Below are 19655 nucleotides of genomic sequence, written 5' to 3'. Positions count from 1 at the left end.
AGACCAGAAAAGAGGGGGGAGGCTCCACAGAAAGGGTGAAGGCGCTTCATCCATCAGGACCCTCCAGCACTAGCCTGGCCTTGCTGGGAGCAGCCTGTGCCTACAGAAAACACTTGAAATCCAGCATGGACTTCAGAAACCTCAGTGTAGACCTCAGGGTCCTCCACTTCCTTAAGGCCTCTGTTCACCTGTTCCCAAAACTTAAGCAACTTTCTGGTGCCAACACCTTGAATTCCTAATCCAAAGGGCATTTCCCATCACTGCATGCCACACTGGTCGTGGTCTGTTGCTACACATCAAACTGCTTCAATACATTTGCATAAATGGCATAAAAAACTATTTTGTGATGTACATGATTCCATGGATCAGGAATTGGGACAGGCACAGCAGGATGGCTTGTCTCTTCCATGACATCTGCGACCTCTGCTGGGTCCTGGAATCGTCTGGAGGTTCCTTCACTCCAGACGGCATTTGGGCTGGGATGTCTGAAGGCTGAGCTCAGCTAGGATTGTCAACCAAAGCTTCCATCCATGGCCTTCTCTATGCCTTCAGTAGCCAGGTTCCGAGAGGGCGTGTTCCAGGAAGGAATTCTAGAGCGTCCTTTTTGTGGATTTACGTCCATCCCACTAAAGTCTGAGAAGCCGGTGAGCATGAGTTGAATCCCTTCACCCTTGGTCCGAGGTCCCGTTGGCAAAGCACTGTGCTTGCTCCAGAGTGGGTATGTTTAGCCTGTGTTCATGAGTTGGATTCTTTTGTCTCTTTTGCAGATTACTGGCCTTTAGGGGTCCCACCAGGTATTACCGAAAGGGGAATTGTGACTCTGAACATAGACTAGAAATCCACTGTGTGACCCTCCACCGGCAAGAGTATATGGCAGGGTGAGGTGATGGGAGTGTATACTGCACTTAAAGTCTGGTTTCCTTCTTTGTTATCTTTGGATTTAGATTCCTGAGCAAGACGTGCACTCTGTCCAATTTACTTCACTTTGGCTTTAATTTTTACTAAGCAATGGGATTTTTATCTAGGTAATTGGGCCGTTCTGGATCATCTGTCCTCTTTTCCATGGCCTTTGAAGTCATGAAGTGTCCCAAGAAGTGTCAGTGAGGACTCCCCGGGGGTTCAGGTCGTGTCCCTTTTAGGGTGGGTGTGCTCTTCACCTTTAACTATGAGTGGAGTGTTTTCATTTATACAATAAATGTTCATTCAGTACTTACTCTGAACCCCATGCTACTGAGTAGGACGTATTTCTTGCCCCTCAAGGAGCACACAGATGTGTGAATGGACGATGCAGTGTTTGTGGGGAAGACAATTCGAAGGACAAGACAAGCGTGCTGTGAACATTCTGGATCTAGTCCTGGACCTGTTGCGGAGCTGGGATTGGTCAGGGTAAGCCTCCTGGAGTGGAGCCATGTGGAGAATAAGAGAAGGAGAAAGGAATAGAAATGAAGAGAACAGAAGGTACTTCAGGGGGGAAGCAGCAACTACAAAGATCCAACGTCTAGACAGACAATAGAGAATTCCAGAAATATTCAGACCCCAACCAATCTTAACAAGCACCCTTACTTCTCACTAGCTCCAATTCTAATTCTCGATAAACAACTCTAGTAACTGACGGTAACCTTGTGGGTTTTGCCTTTATCAGCCTCCCCCATTTTGTAGTCCGGCGGAACAAATTCAGGTGCTTCTTGAGTCTGTGTCTCCCAGGCTACAGTCCTAACAACCCCCAAATAAACACCTTTTTATTTCAGTCGGGTCTCAGTTTCTAAAAATTTTGGTTAAAGCTCTTGTTTCATAGTCCGGTGAATTCTTCTGTTGCAGGAGTCTGCAATACAAGAACTTATTTTCCTCCTCAACTCTTGAAACTTAGATAATTTGTTTTCTTTCTTTCTTCTTTCTTTTCTTGATTGCTGTTATTATGGAAAATGGTAGGGGAGAATTTTTCTTTTCGACTCACACTTGAAGAAAACATGTCCCACACAATCCCTCCATCTCCATCATGTCTCATAAAATCTATCTTCACACTAAATGTGCTAAGAATCTCATCTGTCTCTTTGGGACAAATGCCCACCTCCAAAAAGAGCCTTTTGTTTTTCATGCTAACTATGGACATTAAGGCAATTATCTCACCCAAAGGTTTTTGTGATAATGGGCGATTTCCTGTTTTGTTGACACTTGCTGTTAATACTGTACTCTCCCATCACCTTAACTGCAATATGTGGTTATCATGGAGCTTCTGCAGAGTAGTCTTATGCTCATGAAGCAATAGCCAATGATAATAACAATCACAGAAGAAGAGGAATTTCCATCATTTAATTAGGCAAAGGACACATAAGTAAATATCCTGGGCACTGTGTCAGAAATTCAGACTTGCGGATTAGGACCAGGCTGGCAAACATTCTGTGAGCCTTGGGGGCAGACGAGGAAATGGAAGAGCTAGGTTGCCCTGATAATTATTAGTGGAGGGACTGTTAATCCTTGCTCAGGTTACATCTCCTTCTGTGGGACTTAGCTCATAATATTGTTATTTGTTTACTGCTGACCCGAGAGCCTTCATGACAAGTACCATGTGACTTTCATTCTTGTATCCTTGGTACCCAGTACAGCACATCTAGCCCTCAATCAATGCTTCCTGGATGAAAAAATACTTCTGTGTCTACATTCACAGACTGGGAGCGGGTCCATGTGTTTTCAGTGTTCCTTTAGCCGTGTGTAACACAGATGCTAGCTGAGGTGTCCTTCTCTTTAAAAAATTTAGATGAGATTTGTCTTTAAAACCTTCCCAAGATTTCTGTGAACCCCAGGAGAGCTTCCTTTCTCATGGTTTCCTCTGGCTACACATTGTGCTTCCACTGAATTAGTTCAATTCATGAACGAGCTCATCATCCCACACAGTCTTTTGCAGTATCTTGACTCAAATGTGGAACTGAGTCCCTTGAGTTTCACCAAAACCTCACCCACATTGGGCCTTTCATCTTTAGAACTTTACAGAAGTTTTAAGAGATGTGGGTGAGGGACAGTCCACAGAGCAACAGCATAAGCTTGATAGTACTGAATATCAGACACTCCAGTTTTTACAAGACATTCTACCATGCTCCATATTCCTTGGCCATCCTTGTTTATCTTCGCTTCTCTTCTCTGTCCACTCCCACCTCTGAGTTTCTAATAACTTAAAAATTACACATGTCCCATCTGTATTCCTGAAATGACACATTCTCACCTTTCTCCTTCAGGTCCAGTTTCTTAGGTAGGGCCCCTGAGAAGGCTTCCATGCACTAAGAGGGAGGAGTCAAAAGGAAAGCCAAGTCAGATGCCAGGGAGCATCCCTGGGAAGGGTTCTGGCATGGCCACCTCCCATGGCCAAGCCCTTGGAGTTGGAAACCACAAGAGAAGCCCCACCAAAGTTTTGAGATCTGAGCAAATGGGGCTTTGCGGGGAGGAAGCAAGATCCCTGAGCTCCCCATCATGGCTCAAGTGTGGAGGCAGCATGGCATGGGTGTCTGCACGTGGACCGAGGCCCCTTCAAGGGTTCCTATGAGCAAGACATGGAGTGGAGAGCAGAAGGATGGTCTCATGCCAGCCAGAGCAGCATGAAGTAGCAAAGCCTCCAGAAATCCCTGCTAAGTCTTCTGAGGCCACAGAGGAATAAAGGAGAAAATGGAGCATTTCCAGTGTTGCAAGAGGAATGCCAAAGGATCAGTGGATCAACTCAGGAGGTCAGTTCATGGGTTGATGGTTGAGGCCCAGACAGGATGAGGTGCATTTCAGCAGGTGCTGACAGCGACAGATGACAAAGGCGAGAGTCCCTTTCCCAAAATTGTTGACACTGAATGCCACTGAAGGAAGGGGGGTGGGTTAAATGCTGAATTGACTAAGATTAAGTCTCCGCCTTTTGGAGGAACTGGGGTCTCAAAACAGAAGTTAAGTTCAGTTCTAGATGGAAGTTTAGTGTTGACACCCACATACATCTCTCCTAACACCTTTGGGTAGGATCAGCCCTATCTGGTGCCGGTAAATGTTTTAGAATCGTTTGTTCTTTGTTAGTAGGTGTTATTACTTCCTCAGAATGGATCAGCATATTTATTTAGAAGTATTTCCCCCTCTACTTTATTATATTGAGTTCATCTCAAGTGAGCTCGTTTGGATTGTTGATCTTGTTCATTGTTGTAGAATTATATTTCTTCCTTGGACTAAGGAGTGTTGGATTGCAGGCTCATTTTGAATGGGAGATTTCCTATTTGTTTATAAAGATTTGTTTCTCTCTCTCTCTCTGCTCCTCCATCCCTATATAGGAATTTTGAGGTTGCCTCTGTATTGGAGGCTGTTGGTACCCTACCCAGAAGCCTTTGCCCACTGCTGCACCCCTCCTTTACCTGCTGTGAGCGTTGGTTGTTGGTTTTTTTTGTTTTTTTTGTTTGTTTGTTTGCAGTATGCAGGCCTCTCACTGTTGTGGCCTCTCCCGTTGCGGAGCACAGGCTCTGGACGCGCAGGCTCAGCGGCCATGGCCCACGGGCCCAGCCGCTCCGCGGCACGTGGGATCCTCCCGGACCAGGGCACGAACCCGCGTCCCCTGCATCGGCAGGTGGACCCTCAACCACTGCGCCACCAGGGAAGCCCTGGTAGTTCTTTACCCCAGAGAACTACTCCTGGCTTAATTAGGAAGATGCCTCACTAACATGAGAATACAAAAGGCCATACTCTTTGCCTCAGAATGGGCTTAATTCTGTGAAACAATTCATGCCCCAGAGCCCCTGTGAAATCAAGCCAATGCAGCCAACTTGTAATGGTTAATTTTATGTGTCAACTTGGCTAAGCCACAGACATTTGGTTAAACATTATTCTGGGTGTGTCCCTGAGGGTTTCTGGATGAGATTAAATTTGAATAGAAATATAACTGATTTCTTTATATTGATCTTGTATCCTGTAATCTGCTGAACTCATTTATTAGCTCTAAGAGTGTTCCTTATGGATTCCTTAGAATTTTCCACATAAAAGATCATATTGTCTGCAGAGAGATGTAGTTTTACTTGTTCCTTTCCAATCTGAATCTGGATGCATTTTATTTCTTTTTCTTGCCTTTTTTATTTTTTCCTGACCAGAACCTCCACTATGATAGAAATGGCGAGAGCAGACATCCTTGTCTTGTTCCTGATCTTAAGGGGAAAGCATTCAGTCTTTCACCATCAAGTATGATGTGGTGAACATTCTTGAACGAGTCTTTTAAGGACTGAGGTCTTCATTTGTATTGAGTAAATACCTCGGACTAGAATTCCTGGATCACAGGGTACGTATACATTCAACTTTACAAAGAATTGTCAAGCTATTTTCCAAAGTGGCTTTTGTATCCAACCATCTTTTTTTTTTTTTTTACAAAGAATAGGTTTGGGGTTTTTTGTTTGCTTTTTTGGCGGTACGCAGGCCTCTCACTGTTGTGGCCTCTCCCGTTGCGGAGCACAGGCTCCAGTCGCGCAGGCTCATCGGCCATGGCTCACAGGCCCAGCCGCTCCGCGGCATGAACCCGTGTCCCCTGCATTGGCAGGTGGACTGTCAACCACTGCACCACCAGGGAAGCCCTGTATCCAACCATCTTTTAAATTTTTCTTGTTACATGTTATGTATCATCTCAGTGAGTTTTGGAAAACAGGAAGGCCCCCAAACTGTGGGCTTCTTGTTGCACCTTAATTGGAAGTCTTCTCAGTGATAGACTCAACACATCTGCAACCCTCAAGAAGTTTCCAAGGGGGGACTTCCCTGGTGGCGCAGTGGTTAAGAATCCACCTGCCAATGCAGGGGACACGTGTTCGAGCCCTGGTCCGGGAAGATCCAACATGCCACGGAGCAACTAAGCCCATGTGCCACAACTATTGAGCCTGAGCTCTAGAGCCCATGAGCCACAACTACTGAAGCCCACGCGCCTAGAGCCCGTGCTCCACAACAAGAGAAGCCACTGCAATGAGAAGCCCACGTACCGCAGCAAAGAGTAGCCCCTGCTCGCCTCAACTAGAAGAAGGCTGCACGCAACAACGAAGACCCAACGCAGCCAAGAACAAATAAATAAATAAACTTAAAAAAAAAAGAGAGAAGTTTCCAAAGAACAGTTCTTTTATTTTCAACTTAAATCCATTCCCTCATAAGCTCACTCTTTGTCGACTGTACAAACCCTCTCAAACTCCTCCTTAGTCATTCCCCCAAGAGAAGCCCAGCTAGACCACAAAACCTGCCGCTTGAACCACCATTCACTTTATTTGCATGTGATGTTTTTGTGGCAATGTCATTACAATTAGGAGGAATCCCTCTAACCAAGGCAACCATGGAGAGGTGGTTGTACAGTCCAGTCTTGGTGCAGATCTTTTTCCTGCCTGGCAGGGCTCCAGTTATAGGCTTGGCTTATCTCCTGTGTGATCAAAAGAATGCAAACATTCTGCAGGCTCCCACATGCTATCTTCTAACCATCTCATACCGCAAACTCTGCTTCCCATCCCAGGACTGACAGCATCTTCTTCAAAGCACCACGCATCTCCATAGGCAGGTATATCAGGATGAGCAATCACCTGCTCACCTCACTTGTGAGCCCTGCTTTTTAGATTCTCTCTCTCTGCGGTTCATTAGTCAGTTTTCCTTAATCACAAGGTCTTCCTCTTTTTATTTTTCTAAAATGGAGGATATTTATTGTTTTGGCAGAATATGAAAATAATGCATGTTTGTTTAAAGAAATAAAGAAGCCCTGAAATTATAAAGCATAATTCTTCCCTCTATAAAAATGGCTAACATCAATAATATCTCAATAAATCTGGAAACATTTTAAATGACTAATAGTTTGGGGTTGAAGTTTGAGGTTTATCTTTCCAGGTTTTTAAAATGCACTTAAGGGAATTCCCTGGTGGTCCAGTAGTTAGTGGTTAGGACTCAAAGCTATCCCTGCCGGGGCCCAGGTTCCATCCCGCAAGCCATGCAGCCAAAAACAACAACAAAGAAATAGAAGCACTTAATATACATCATGAACATTTCTGCATGGTAGTAAGTTTATAGCTGGACATGATTCTTTTTAATGGCATATTCCATAATATGGATATACATTAATTAATTTTTATTATTAAATGTTTTAACCATACAGAAGAGTACTAAGAATAATGTAATAAACATCCATTTGCCATTTAATCATCAGAAGAAAAGTTCAGTCATGTATACATATTTTCTCCAGTTTGTCATTTGTCTTCTGATTTTTCTTTTGGCGATGTTTCGTCATGCATATTTTTGTATTCACATAGATGAATTTATTACTCATTTCTTTTATGGCTTCTGAATTTTGAGAATGTTCTTGCCTGTGCCAAAATTCTGAAGAAATTCTCCCATGTTTCCATTTAGAACTTTGATTGCTCCAACTTTTACGTTTAATATTTTATCTATTTGTAATTTAACCATGTATGGTGTGAGGTATGAATCAAACTTCATTTTTTCCCCAGATGATGGTCCATTTTGGTCTACTCCTTAAATAAACAATTCATTGTGTCCCTCCTTTGATTTAAGATGCCATCTTTATTTTTTTAATTGAAGTATAGTTGATATTGTTAGTTTCAGGTGTACAGCAAAGTGATTCAGTTATATATATATAAGCATTCTTTTTTAGAAGACGTGGTATATATGTATTATATATATATAATGTGATATTACTCAGCCACAAAAAAGAATGAAATCTTGTCATTTGTGACAACATGGATGAAGCTAGAAGGCATTATGCTAAGTGAAATAAGTCAGACATAGAAGGACAAATACTGTATGTTATCACTTATATGTGGAATCTAAAAAACAAAATAAACGAACAAACGTAAAAAAAAACAGAAACAGTCATAGATACAGAGAGCAAACAGGTGGGTATCAGAAGGGAGGGGGTGGTGGATGAGTAACATAGGTGAGGGAGTTTAAGAGGTACATCTTTCTAGTTACAAAATAAATGAGTAACAGGTATGAAATGTACAGGGTGGGAAATATATCCAATAATTATGTAATATCTTTGGTGACATTTTTTCTTTTTCTTTTATTTCATATCTATATGAGATGATGGATGTTCACTAAACTTACGTGATGATCATTTCATGATGTATGTAAGTCAAATCATTATGCTGTACACCTTAAACTTATACAGTGCTATATGCCAATTACACATCAATAAAACTGGAAGAGGAAAAAAAATAAAATTATGAAGAAAGTACAGAGAGTTCCTATATATTCCATTTCCCCTATTACTAATATCTTACCTTAGCATGATGCATTTGTTATACTTGATGAACCAATATTGATGCATTATTATCAACTAATGTCCACATTTTATTCAGATGACCTTAGTTTTTAGCTAATGTCCTTTTCTGTTCCACAACTAACTACATTTAATTGTCATGTCTCCTCAGGCTCCTCCTGGGACAGTTTCTCAGACTTTCCTTGTTTTTGCTGATGTTCACAGTTTTGAGAGGTACTGGTCAGATACTTTGTAGAATGTCCCTCTTTTCCAGTTTTTATAGCTCTAGTTTATTCCGCTTATAGCAAGGAGCTAGTATCTCCAGCACGATGGCGTGTAGCAGTGATGATAGCAGGCATTCTTGTCATCTTTTGCTTTTAGCCAAAATACCTCAGGAGTGCCCTGTTAAGCATTTTGAACTGAGATAAATATATTTGATCATGATAATAAAATATTATATTCTTATACTTCTGTCATATTCCTATCCTGGTTATAGTCAATATTATTTTTCTTAGTGTCTATCTTTGAATTGTTTTTTTTTCAATTGATTAGTTTATTGTTTGTTTTTATTTTGAGCTGTTTTGGGTTGAGCTTCTCATCGTTGTGGCTTCTCTTGTCGCGGAGCGCAGGCTTCAGTAGTTGTAGCACGTGGGCTCAGTATTTGTGGCTTGCGGGCTCTTGAGTACAGGCTCAGTAGTTGTGGCGCACGGGCTGAGTTACTCCGCGGCATGTGGGATCTTCCCGGACCAGGGCTTGAACCTGTGTCCCCTTCATTGGCCGGCGGATTCTTAACCACTGCGCCACCAGGAAAGCTCTATCTTTGAATTGTTAAATATGATTATATTTGTATTTGTGTGTGTCTGTGTGTGTGTTTGGGGCAGGGTGTCGGTAATTTTCCAGGAGGCAAGCTGTTTTCACAACTCAATGACTCTCTTCTACTGCCTCAGAGAGAGATTGCCTCCTGCAAATCTGAAATTTAACAAATCTGCCTCGTCTGCTCTTCTGAACCGAACTGGGACTCAGAGGGCTTCTGACTGAAGCCTTTCTCCTGGAGGTGTGCCCCTCCCTTTGGGAAGTGGATTCTTTCAGTGTTTTGTGAGGTCCGTCACTGCTGCACCCTCTCCCCACCCTTCTCTTCACCTTTCCCCACAATTTGCGCCTGACGTCGGCTGCTTTTAGCAGACCTTTCATATATTTTGGAGTCTGAAAAGTATCTCTCTCTCCAAGTTTGATTGAAAATGGAGTTCGTGGGTTTTTTCATTCTTTCTTCTTGCTGTTATTTTACAGTTTCCCAGAGAAGATGAAAATGCAGACTTCTGCAACTCTGTTCATACCAGAAGTCTTAATGAAGTCATTTTTGACCCAAGGACCACAATTTCTGGAACTAGGAGGCAATTCAATCAACCTTTGAGCTCTGTCACACAAAGTTTTATTAGAAACATAATGGGGATTTTGGAGAGAGGACTGGTGACCTTTGTGTAGTGAAATAGAAACTTGAATTGCCAGCATAGAGTACTTAATTAAGAGATAAGGAAACTCACTCATTCACGAAAAAATAATTGAACAACTGCTCTGCGCTAGGCATTTTACTAAGCAGTGAGGTGATGATTATTGTTGGTAGGGTTTGTCTAATTCATTATTAGAATATTGTTTCCCCTGAACTCAGTTGCTTGGGGATAATAAAACCAACCTTATCTACTTTAAGAAGAGGCTGAAATGAGTTTCAATATGTGAAAACAGTTGGTGGAGTTCTGGTATACTGAAAGGGGAATTTGGAGCCATTATAAGCTTTTAAGGAGTGAAGTATTTTATTTTTATTGAAATTAGTTGGTTTACAATGTTGTCCTGGTTTCTGGTGTACAGCAAAGTGATTCAGTTATACATATATGTATCTATACTTGTTCTGATTCTTTTCCATTATAGGTTATTACAAGGTACTGAACATAGTTCCCTGTGCTACAGAGTAGGTCCTTGTTGGTTATCTATTTTATATATAGTAGTGTGTATATTTTGATCCCAAGCTCCTAATTTATCCCTTCCACCCTTCCTCTTTGGTAAACGTAAGTTTGTCTTCTATGTCTGTGAGTCTATTTCTGTTTTATAAATAAGTTCATTTGTATCATTTTTTTTAGATTCCACGTGTAAGTGATATCATATGATATTTGTCTTTCTCTGTCTGATCTACTTCACTTAATAAGATAATCTCTAGGTCCACCCATGTTGCTGCCGATGGCATTCTTTCTTTTTTTTTTTTTTTTTGGTGGCTGATTAATATTCCATTGTACTTATGTACCACACCTTCTTTATCCATTCATCTGTTGATGGACACTTAGGTTGCTTCCATGTCTTGGCTATTGTAAATAGTGCTGCTGTGAACATTGGGCTGCATGTGTCTTTTTGAGTTAGAGTTTTCTCCAGATATATGCTCACGAGTGGGATTGCTGGATCATATGGTAGCTCTATTTTTAGTTTTTCAAAGAACCTCCATACTATTTTCCATAGTGGCTGCACCAATTTACATTCCCACCAACAGTGTAGGAGGGTTCCCTTTTCTCCACGACCTCCCTAGCATTTTTTTTTTTGTTTTTGATTTGTTGTTGTTGTTGCTGTTGGCTGGGCCACATGGCTTGTGGGATCTTGACCAGGGATTGAACCCAGGCCCTTGGCAGTGAAAGCATGGAGTCCTAACCACTGGACCTCCAGGGAATTCCCTTCAGCATTTATTATTTGTAGACTTTTTGATGATGGCCATTCAGGAGTAATGTATTGTGATCACAGAAATGGGTGGAGCTTGTGTCTGGTTCCTTTGAGCGCAGGAAGCCACTGACCGGTACAGAACACAGGACGTCAGGTGGCCGCAACACGGCCAAGGGTAGAGTTGGCCTATGACTATAATAGAAACAGAGTGTAGGGACAATGCCTCAGGGCTTAAGGCAGGCAAATTATGGCAGCAAAGGTGAGGTTGACTAATGGAATTGCATGAACCAAGAGTCAAATGAGGGCCAGAAGGCAATGAATGGACAGCCCTGATGCAAACTCAGTGCTTCCTCATTTTCCCACAGTGGAAATGGGGTCAATTTCCATTTATATTAGGTGCTGATCCAGAAGTCCCCATTTTAGACCTGAGTTCCTGGAAACAGACTCTGAAACCCTGAGATTAGCATACAGGAGATTTAATGGGGAGTCCTCTTGGGAACAACACCTGTAAGGGCATGAAGGAAGCAGGAGTGGGCAGTAGGAAAAGTTGGTCCACAATGTAGCTGCAGCAGAGGCCCCAGCTAATCTTATGGGGAGCTCTGCAGTTGTAATGGCCTATCAGCGTTGTCCCAAATTAAAGCAAGGGGGCAAGTGTTTCTTTCTCCTCAGTATCCAGGCGCTGGATATGAGCTGGCCCAGGAAGGACAGTCCTGAAAGGAGACCAGCTGAGAGCCCCAGATGTCCGGCCTCCTGGTAGATGGTGCAGTGAGTGGCCCTCCGTCCTGCATGGGGTGTGTGGACGGCATCTCACAGCACCCATTAACAGTCTCCTCCAGCCCAATGCAGGATGGCCACTGGCTCAGGAGCTCCAAACTGCTGCCTCTTAGGTCTATAATTTTTCTTTTGTCTCATCTTTTCCTACTTTGCTCCTCTCCCCTACCTGCAACGTTCACTTTAACTACGAAAACCTCCTCACCACTACCTGACCATACAGTGTGCTCTTGACACCACACCTGCCTTTTCATGTGTGATTTCATCAGCATAGAATGTCCTTCCTCCCTTCCATTCATCCAAATCATGCTCTTCTTATAAAGCCGACTTCAAAAGCTACTTGTATTATAAAATTTGACATTGAATCGATTTCTCCTTCATTTGGGGTCCTGAAGCATTTTGTTTGTGACTTTGTTATCCTATCCGTCCTGCTTGCACTATAGTCGATCTTGTGCTTGTGTTTTCCCTTCTCAGATTATAAATTCCATACATACAGAGCTCACTCCTTTATCCTATATTCTATCCATTACCTAGCATCCGGTTTGGCACAAAACAGACTCTCAACAAATAGGAATTAATTGCATCAAATGTCCCAAAGTGTTATGAGAATTTCTTAGGAATAACCTACCTAAAGATCTGAAGACCTTTTGCCATCACCCTGTATTCTTCCTTCTCATGGGAAGCAGGTAACACATCTATTTAATAGAATTTGAGTACCAACTACGGGACAGATCCTGACAGGGCTATTTCTAATTATTCTTCTTGTTGTTGTTGTTGAGGTAAAATTCACATACTATAAAACTAATCATTTAAAAATGTGCAATTCAGTAGCATTCAGTACATTCACAATGCTGTGCAGCCATCACCTCTATCTAGTTCCAAAACATTTACATCACCTCCAAAGCAAACCTGCTTCTTTTGTTCTTAAAGAAATTACACCTAGCCTGTGTTCCCCAGAAGCGAGGCATATTGCAACAAGAAAAGGATGGGTCTAATGTCTGAAAACTTATTGTTAAACCCACCTTTAAAAGGGCTTCTGTTGTGAGTGGCACACATAGGGCAGCTTGCTTGTTCTTTGTGCGGAATCGACATCAAGAGACTTTGGAAACATAATTTTTTGGTACTTGGGCAGCTGGTGATCATTGGTCCCGATGCCCTCAAAAAAAAACCTTTGTGTAGAAATCAAGCTGGCTTGCTTTCTATGTTTCTGTTACTGAAGGGGAAGAAGGAACTTTCTTTTCAGTGTTCTGAGAGGATTATGTTTGGGTATCACCAGAGGTTTTAAATTCCCATCCTGAGGGGACACCCCCCAACTTTGGAACAAGGGAGGCCCTGAGTGACTGGGGTGGAGGGGTGGTAGCTGTGTGGTCTGCACCGCAGCCTTGCTTAGCATTGTATGCGATGGACAAGGAAGGGACAATAAAACCCCTTTGGCCAGTCTTTGTCTTTTGGTGTCCTTACTGGGGTTTTGGGTTTTTTTTTTGTTTTGGCCATGCTGTGTGCCATGTGGGATCTTAGTTCCCCAACCAGGGATCGAACCCGTGCCCCCTGCAGTGAAAGCTCGGAGTCTTAACCACTGGACTGCCAGGGAACTCCCTCGGTGTCCTTAAATTTCTGTCTCCTTGTGATTAAATGAATGAAATTACAAGCTCCCTCAGGAAAGGGGAGGCAGTCACTGGCTGGGAAGTTCAAAACCACACTTTATCTATGACTAAGGAACATAGATGCTTTCAGTAATCATCTTATTTCTTTTTTTCAATCACTCTGAACTATATTCTGCTTTACAGATGCGAGGAAACTGAGGCTAAGAGAGGAAAGTAATGTGGTCAGACTCACAAGGAAACACAGAGGTAGGATTTGCAGACCCTGCCATATGGTGCGGAGGTTTTCTAAGGAAACACTGCCTAGGAACCCGGCCCACCCCCACTCCTTATCCATTCTAACCTCCAAGCGTTGTTGTGACAACACGTAGCGACTCCTTTCCCCATCCCAAGTGGTGATCTTAACAGTGAACCCTTTAATTCTTCCTCTCGGGGACATCCATCTCATCTATGACATGTAGCAAAGATGATAATCGAGACAATTGGAATATTAGTGGCTCAGATTCTCATCCCCATCGGGAGACCAAACACACACATACCAAGGAGAAACCATACACAGGTTTATTTTATTGTATTTTATTGTATTTCTACAAAGGCAACATCAACTTACCCTGTTAAAATCACTTCTGAAAATAAATTCTCTGGAAATGCATTCTTTATAAATGTAAAGCGTGCAATAATGTGTAAATTTACAGAAACATTTTAAACTGGTTAGCTCAGGTGATAGTCTGTAAAATAGGTTTTGTTTCTGGAGATAGTACAGGTATCCCTAGACTTTCTTAAAGTCTTTACTTAATTCTGATTAAGGCTGTACGAACAGAGATTTATCTTAATGGTGTAAAATGATTAATTACATAATTAAAATGACCTGTAAGAACTTTTGAGTCATCCAAAAGTTAAAAAGCAGGGCCAGTATTTTAAAAGAGAGGATGACACCTTGGAAAGTCATTTTTATGCCACATCAGCGATAACTTTTAGTGGATTATTCTTGCCTCACTTGACGGCAGGCACTTCAAAATGACTAAGGAAAAATTGTCATACTTGATTAGTCCTCATCATTTTTGGTTTTGAAGGAAATGTTTGTAAATGAGTAAAAGACCCCAAATAAATGTGTCTGGGCCTATGTATTATTTTTTTAATTTGAATATTCATCTGTTATAATTAAAACAAAACATGTCCACAAGCATATGAAGCTGCGTTTGGATTTCCACAAGTATGTTTAGATTTGTTAATGCCTTGTATTTCATGTTTGGAAATCAGACCATGCTAATGCCTTTTTCTCCTTATGATTGTAATCAGCATTGAAAGCTTGGCTTCCATTAACAGATAAGCCTTTACAATAAAAGAATCAAGATCTAAGTTCATTACTTCACTATTCGTTTCTGCAGACACCTGGCTACGTGGAGTACACCATGCTTCAGATATATTCTTAGGAAAACACTGGGACAGCATGCCGAAGTTTTCTATATTGTTTCACAAAAAGCTAGAAGTTAATGAAAGGGCTCATTTTCACAACAAGAAGTAGAGATTTACTCCCCCAGTCAATTCTCTACAGTCCCCTCTAGAGAATCCCATGAGTTCAGGTTAGAAGGAACTGGTCTTCCCTTTCCAAAATCATCCAATTCCTCATTGAAACACTGCTCAGAATCCTCCTCGGGTTTACTCATCCCTGCAGGAAAGCCTGGTGCGAGGAAGGACACCTTGGTCCGGGTGAACTCTGGTCACACTGAACTTGTACTTGGCAGGAAGAAAAGCTGACTGCAGGGTGAGAAGCCCTACTTTTTGCAGTGGATATAATTCTTCCCTGTACTTGTTCAGGAAACTCTTACTACAATACAATTTTAAATAAGCTCTTAATTTGAGAAGCTTATTAACTCTGCTTTTCGCATTTTCATCTTTTACAGAGCATCGTGGAGATCGTGGTCCACCGTGGACTGTGTGTAAGATGAGCTGGGGGTGTCGGGGTAAATCGGGAGGAACCTACAGTACTGGCAGAGCACCAAAGTGCCCCGGCAAGTTTTGAAGAGCTGTACGATGTACTTGCGAAATTTCTGCCCCAGGAAAAAGTAGATGACCGGATTAAGGCAGCAGTGAACAAAAGCCAAGGTCTCTGTGGCCTGAATGGCATAGTCCAGGTGCCTCTCAAAGGTGCAGTCTTGAAGGACCTCCAGCTTCACCAGGGTGTCCAGGAAGAGCACCACGTTGTAAGGGGTCCAGAACCCCAGGAAGAGGACCACCACGGCAAAGATCATCTTCACTGCCTTGTTCTTCTTCTCATTTTTGCAATGCTGCAAGGTCCTAATGATCATGGAGTAGCAGAACAGCATGATCCCCAAGGGGATCACCAGCCCTAGAACGTTGATCTCCAGGGAGCTCAGAACCTTCCACCTCGTGGAGTTGAAAGAATACTTGGTTTTGCAGTAGGTGTGGTTGTGCTCAGTGTAACACGTGCTGAACACAAGGCCTGGGAGGGAGGCGAGCACAGCCACTGCCCACGTGGCCACGCTGGTGATGACCCCGTAAGTCAAGGTCCTCGCTCTCAGGGAGAAGACCGCGTGCACAATGGCCAGGTACCTGTCGATGCTCATGAGTGTGATGAAGAATATGCCACTGTAGAAGCCCACCAGGTACATCCAGGAAACTAGCTTGCAGAGGCCGAGCCCGAACACCCACTGGTCTACGGCATAGTAGCCCCAGAAAGGGAGCGAGAGCACAAAGAGCAGGTCCGAGATGGCAAGGTTGAGCAGGTACACGTCGGTCATGGACTTGAGCCGCTTGTACTTGAACAGGACCAGAACCACCACAGAATTTCCAAGCAGACCAAACAGAAAGACCAAGGAGTAGAGGGGGGGCAGGAAGAGCTCCCCAAATGCCTTGATACCTTCCTTGGTGCAAGGTTTGGGGATGCTTTCATCAAGATAATAATTGTTATAGATGCTTTCATCCAGGGTGGTGTCTGCTGTACCCGTGGGGTTCATTTTCAGATTTACAGGCTTCTCACGGCAGGTCTGAGCCCAACCAGAAGAACCTAATGAGTGGAAAAGCCAACAAGATTTCTATCAGAACAAAAGCAAATCAGAACGGTGCTGCGTACAGAGCACAACTGCTTCGTATTTTGCCCAGATCACCATACACTCTTCCCAATCTTCCCACATTGAAGGGCTCAGGTCCTTGAACTGAAGGGCAGTGCAGCCGAAGTGAAATAATCCTGCCCTTTGGAGGCAGATTCCAAATTACAGCTCTGCCACTTTTTCTACCCCTCTGCTGGGAGCTCTGGTTCTCCTGTTTGTAAGCGGGGGTAGTAAAACCTCTTTATCAACAAGAGGTTTTTCTTTTTTGAAGATTTTTTTTTCAATACAGGGACCATTTTTAAAGTCTTTATTGAATTTTGTTACAATATTGCTTCTGTTTTATGTTTTTTGGCCGTGAGGCATGTGGGATATTAGCTCCCCGACCAGAGATTGAACCCGCATCCCCTGCACCAGAAGGCGAAGTCTTAACCACTGGACTGCCAGGGAAGTCCCAATGATGAGGTGTTTTTCAAAAATATATTTCTGAAAGTTAGTCTGGCATTACTGAAATCACTCGCAAGAATGACAAGACTAGCTGACGTGCCCAACAGAACTTTATCCAGGGCCTTTCTAACATGAAAGCCAAAAACAAAAAATTAAAAAAAGATTTAAAAATCTATGCATGTTTCCCCTTCAGACTGTAACACCAAAAATTCAGTGATGACTTAGGTAAATCATCAGGCTAGAAGGGAACCAGGTTGGCCTCTTGCCTTTATATAAAAATTCTGGGGGCTTCCCTGGTGGCACAGTGGTTAAGAATCCGCCTGCCAATAAAGGGGGCACGGGTACGAGCCCTGGTCCAGGAAGATCCCACATGCCGCGGAGCAACTAAGCCCGTGTGCCACAACTACTGAGCCTGCGCTCTAGAGCCCAAGAGCCACAACTACTGAGCCCACGCGCCACCGCTACTGAAGCCCACGCGCCTACAGCCCGTGCTCCGCAACGAGAGGCCACCGCAATGAGAAGCCCACGCACCGCAATGAAGAGCAGCCCCCGCTGGCTGCAACTAGAGGAAGCCCGCGGGCAGCAACGAAGACCCAACGCAGCCAAAAATAAATAAATTAATAAATAAATCTATTTAAAAAAAAAAAATCTGGGACTTCCCTGGTGGTCCAGTGGTTAAGAATCCACCTTCCGATGCAGGGGATGTGGGTTCGATCCCTGGTCAGGGAACTGAGATCCCATATGCCGCTGGGCAACTGAGCCTGTGCGCCACAACTAGATTGCCCACATGCCACAATGAAGCTCCTGCATGCTACAACTAAGACCCAATGCAGCCAAATAAATAAATATTTTTTTAAAAAAGAATAAAAGAAAAGGGGGCAAGGACCAAGAAAATATTTCTTTTTAAAAATTCTAGGGACTTCCCTGGTGGCGCAGTGGTTGAGAGTCCGCCTGCCGATGCAGGGGACACAGGTTCGTTCCCCAGTCCGGGAAGATCCCACGTGCCGCGGAGCGGCTGGGCCCGTGCACCATGGCCGCTGAGCCTGCGCGTCCGGAGCCTGTGCTCCCCAACGGGAGAGGCCACAGCAGTGAGAGGCCCGCGTACCGCAAAAAAAAAAAAAAAAAAAAAAAAAAAAAATCAATCTTACACACTGAATCCTATCAGAGTGGGAATTAGCAGGACAGATCTAGAAAAGGCACATCATAGCCAGAAATAAAATCTCTACCTCGCCAACCACCCTCATTTCTTATCTAAATTGGCAGATGAAGAGGTTACCTTCTTAAAGTTATTCACACGTCCACATGTGAATTGGAGCAATGCAGGAGGCTTTCCAACTCAAGGCCACCTCCTCTTGCATCCTTCTTAGTGGCACCCTGATATTCCTTATCAAAACCCTTTCACATTGTTCGATAATTCACATCTATTCCCCATCTCCCACCCTGACCTCCACACACCCAAACACCCAAGCTACGTGTTTCTCAAGAGAGAGGTTTTGGTTTATTCCTGCAAACAGATGCTGAAGACCTGGGGCATCTCAGGGTCTCAAAAAAAAAAAAAAACTGTGTTAAATGATTATCAAGTCTAGTTAAATGAATAACAATTCTAGCCTTCCTCCATAATTTTACCAGTGAAAATGAAAGGAATAAGAGAGACTGAGGTGTTAGGAAATTATCAGGAGAAGAAACGAAAGTCAACACAGCTGGTAAATGTCTGGAATTATTCTGCAGGCCTTATTTGGCAGGTGTTTCGTGACCTGGGAGTCTTGATAGAAGCCAGAAGCGGAAAAGTGTATATGCTGAATGAAAATTAGCTGTGTGTTCTGAGCCTGTGGCTTAGGCCACATGTGTGCAGGAGGAGAGCCCTGTATGTATGTGAGAGCCAGTCAGATGAGGGCTGGGAGGGTGGGTTGTGTGTGAGCTGCAGGACAGGTGCCAACAGAACGACCAGCAGGATGACCAGGATGCCTGAGTGATAGGGTTAGCTGTGTGGCTGGGCAGCTTTCAGCGCTTCCAAAGTCCACACACTTGTAGACAAAGCAATGCAGGGCCTCAGGCCCTGGGAACGTGTCCCCTCACCCGCACCCCCCTACCCACCCCCCCAACCCCGGCCACGCCGGCCCCTTACCTTGTGTTTCTCAAAGTAGCTCCAAGGCAGGTCTGCGAGGCAGTGCCTGGTTTGCTCAAGAAGCACGGCGCTAAGAACGACAGGAGCCTTTGAAGGGCTCGTGGCTTCCTGTGAGCACCAGCTCTGTTCCTCATCCATCTATGCTGAGTTCAAGTGGGGTTTTTTGATAGAAGTAAGAAGCAGAAAATGAGTGACTCTTAGCTTGGGTTCAGGTTAAACTCTTAGTCACTCATTTCCCCAAACTGAAAGCTGGGAAGGTTTGCTCTCTGCAAGATGAGGGAAGTTAAGTTTTTCAAGAGAGAAACTTTTAAATGTTTTAAAATTTATTTGTTGGATTTTTAATTTAAATTTTTTCACTTTAGCTGGCTATGTGCTGTAGAAGTGATCTTTATACTCTGGATCAGTGGGCTGTTTGTTATTTCCCCATCATGGATGTACAGTGGCCAGCAATCAAGATATTCAGTGTTCTCTAAACAGTGGGATCTGAGGAGGTCGGAGTGAGAGGCCAGATTTATTTAAGAATAAGGATAGTCAGGAGGAGAGAAAAGTGTATCCAAATGTCTGGCAGTGACGTGGAGGCCCTAGTCAACCACATTCAATAAACATCCTCAGCCTGGTGTAAAGTGACATGACAACAAAGCTCTAAGCCCTTTTCCCAACAGGAAGAGCCCTCCCCCAAGCCCCTTCCACTGAGAAACAGCAGAGCTTCCCCTGAC

The 19655-nt window shown here is 43.5% G+C and overlaps 1 protein-coding gene and 1 non-coding gene across 2 annotated transcripts; one reads left to right on the top strand and one right to left on the bottom strand.

Annotated features, from left to right (window-relative positions):
• Window positions 1-12723: 12723 nt before the first annotated feature.
• Window positions 12724-12857, top strand: LOC132433006 (U11 spliceosomal RNA). The gene has a single exon (XR_009521055.1). It is a non-coding gene; the product is annotated as a U11 spliceosomal RNA (small nuclear RNA).
• Window positions 12858-15197: 2340 nt separating this feature from the next.
• CCR4 (C-C motif chemokine receptor 4) lies at window positions 15198-16277 on the bottom strand. Its single transcript, XM_060021375.1, has one exon. The coding sequence runs from the start codon at window positions 16275-16277 to the stop codon at window positions 15198-15200; it is 1080 nt and encodes a 359-aa protein (XP_059877358.1).
• Between the last annotated feature and the right edge of the window lie 3378 nt (window positions 16278-19655).

This window comes from Delphinus delphis, chromosome 10, assembly GCF_949987515.2.
Source record: "Delphinus delphis chromosome 10, mDelDel1.2, whole genome shotgun sequence".
NCBI lineage: Eukaryota > Metazoa > Chordata > Mammalia > Artiodactyla > Delphinidae > Delphinus > Delphinus delphis.
The sequence above is the reverse complement of the archived record's forward strand: the minus strand, read 5'-3'. Positions and strand labels throughout refer to the sequence as shown.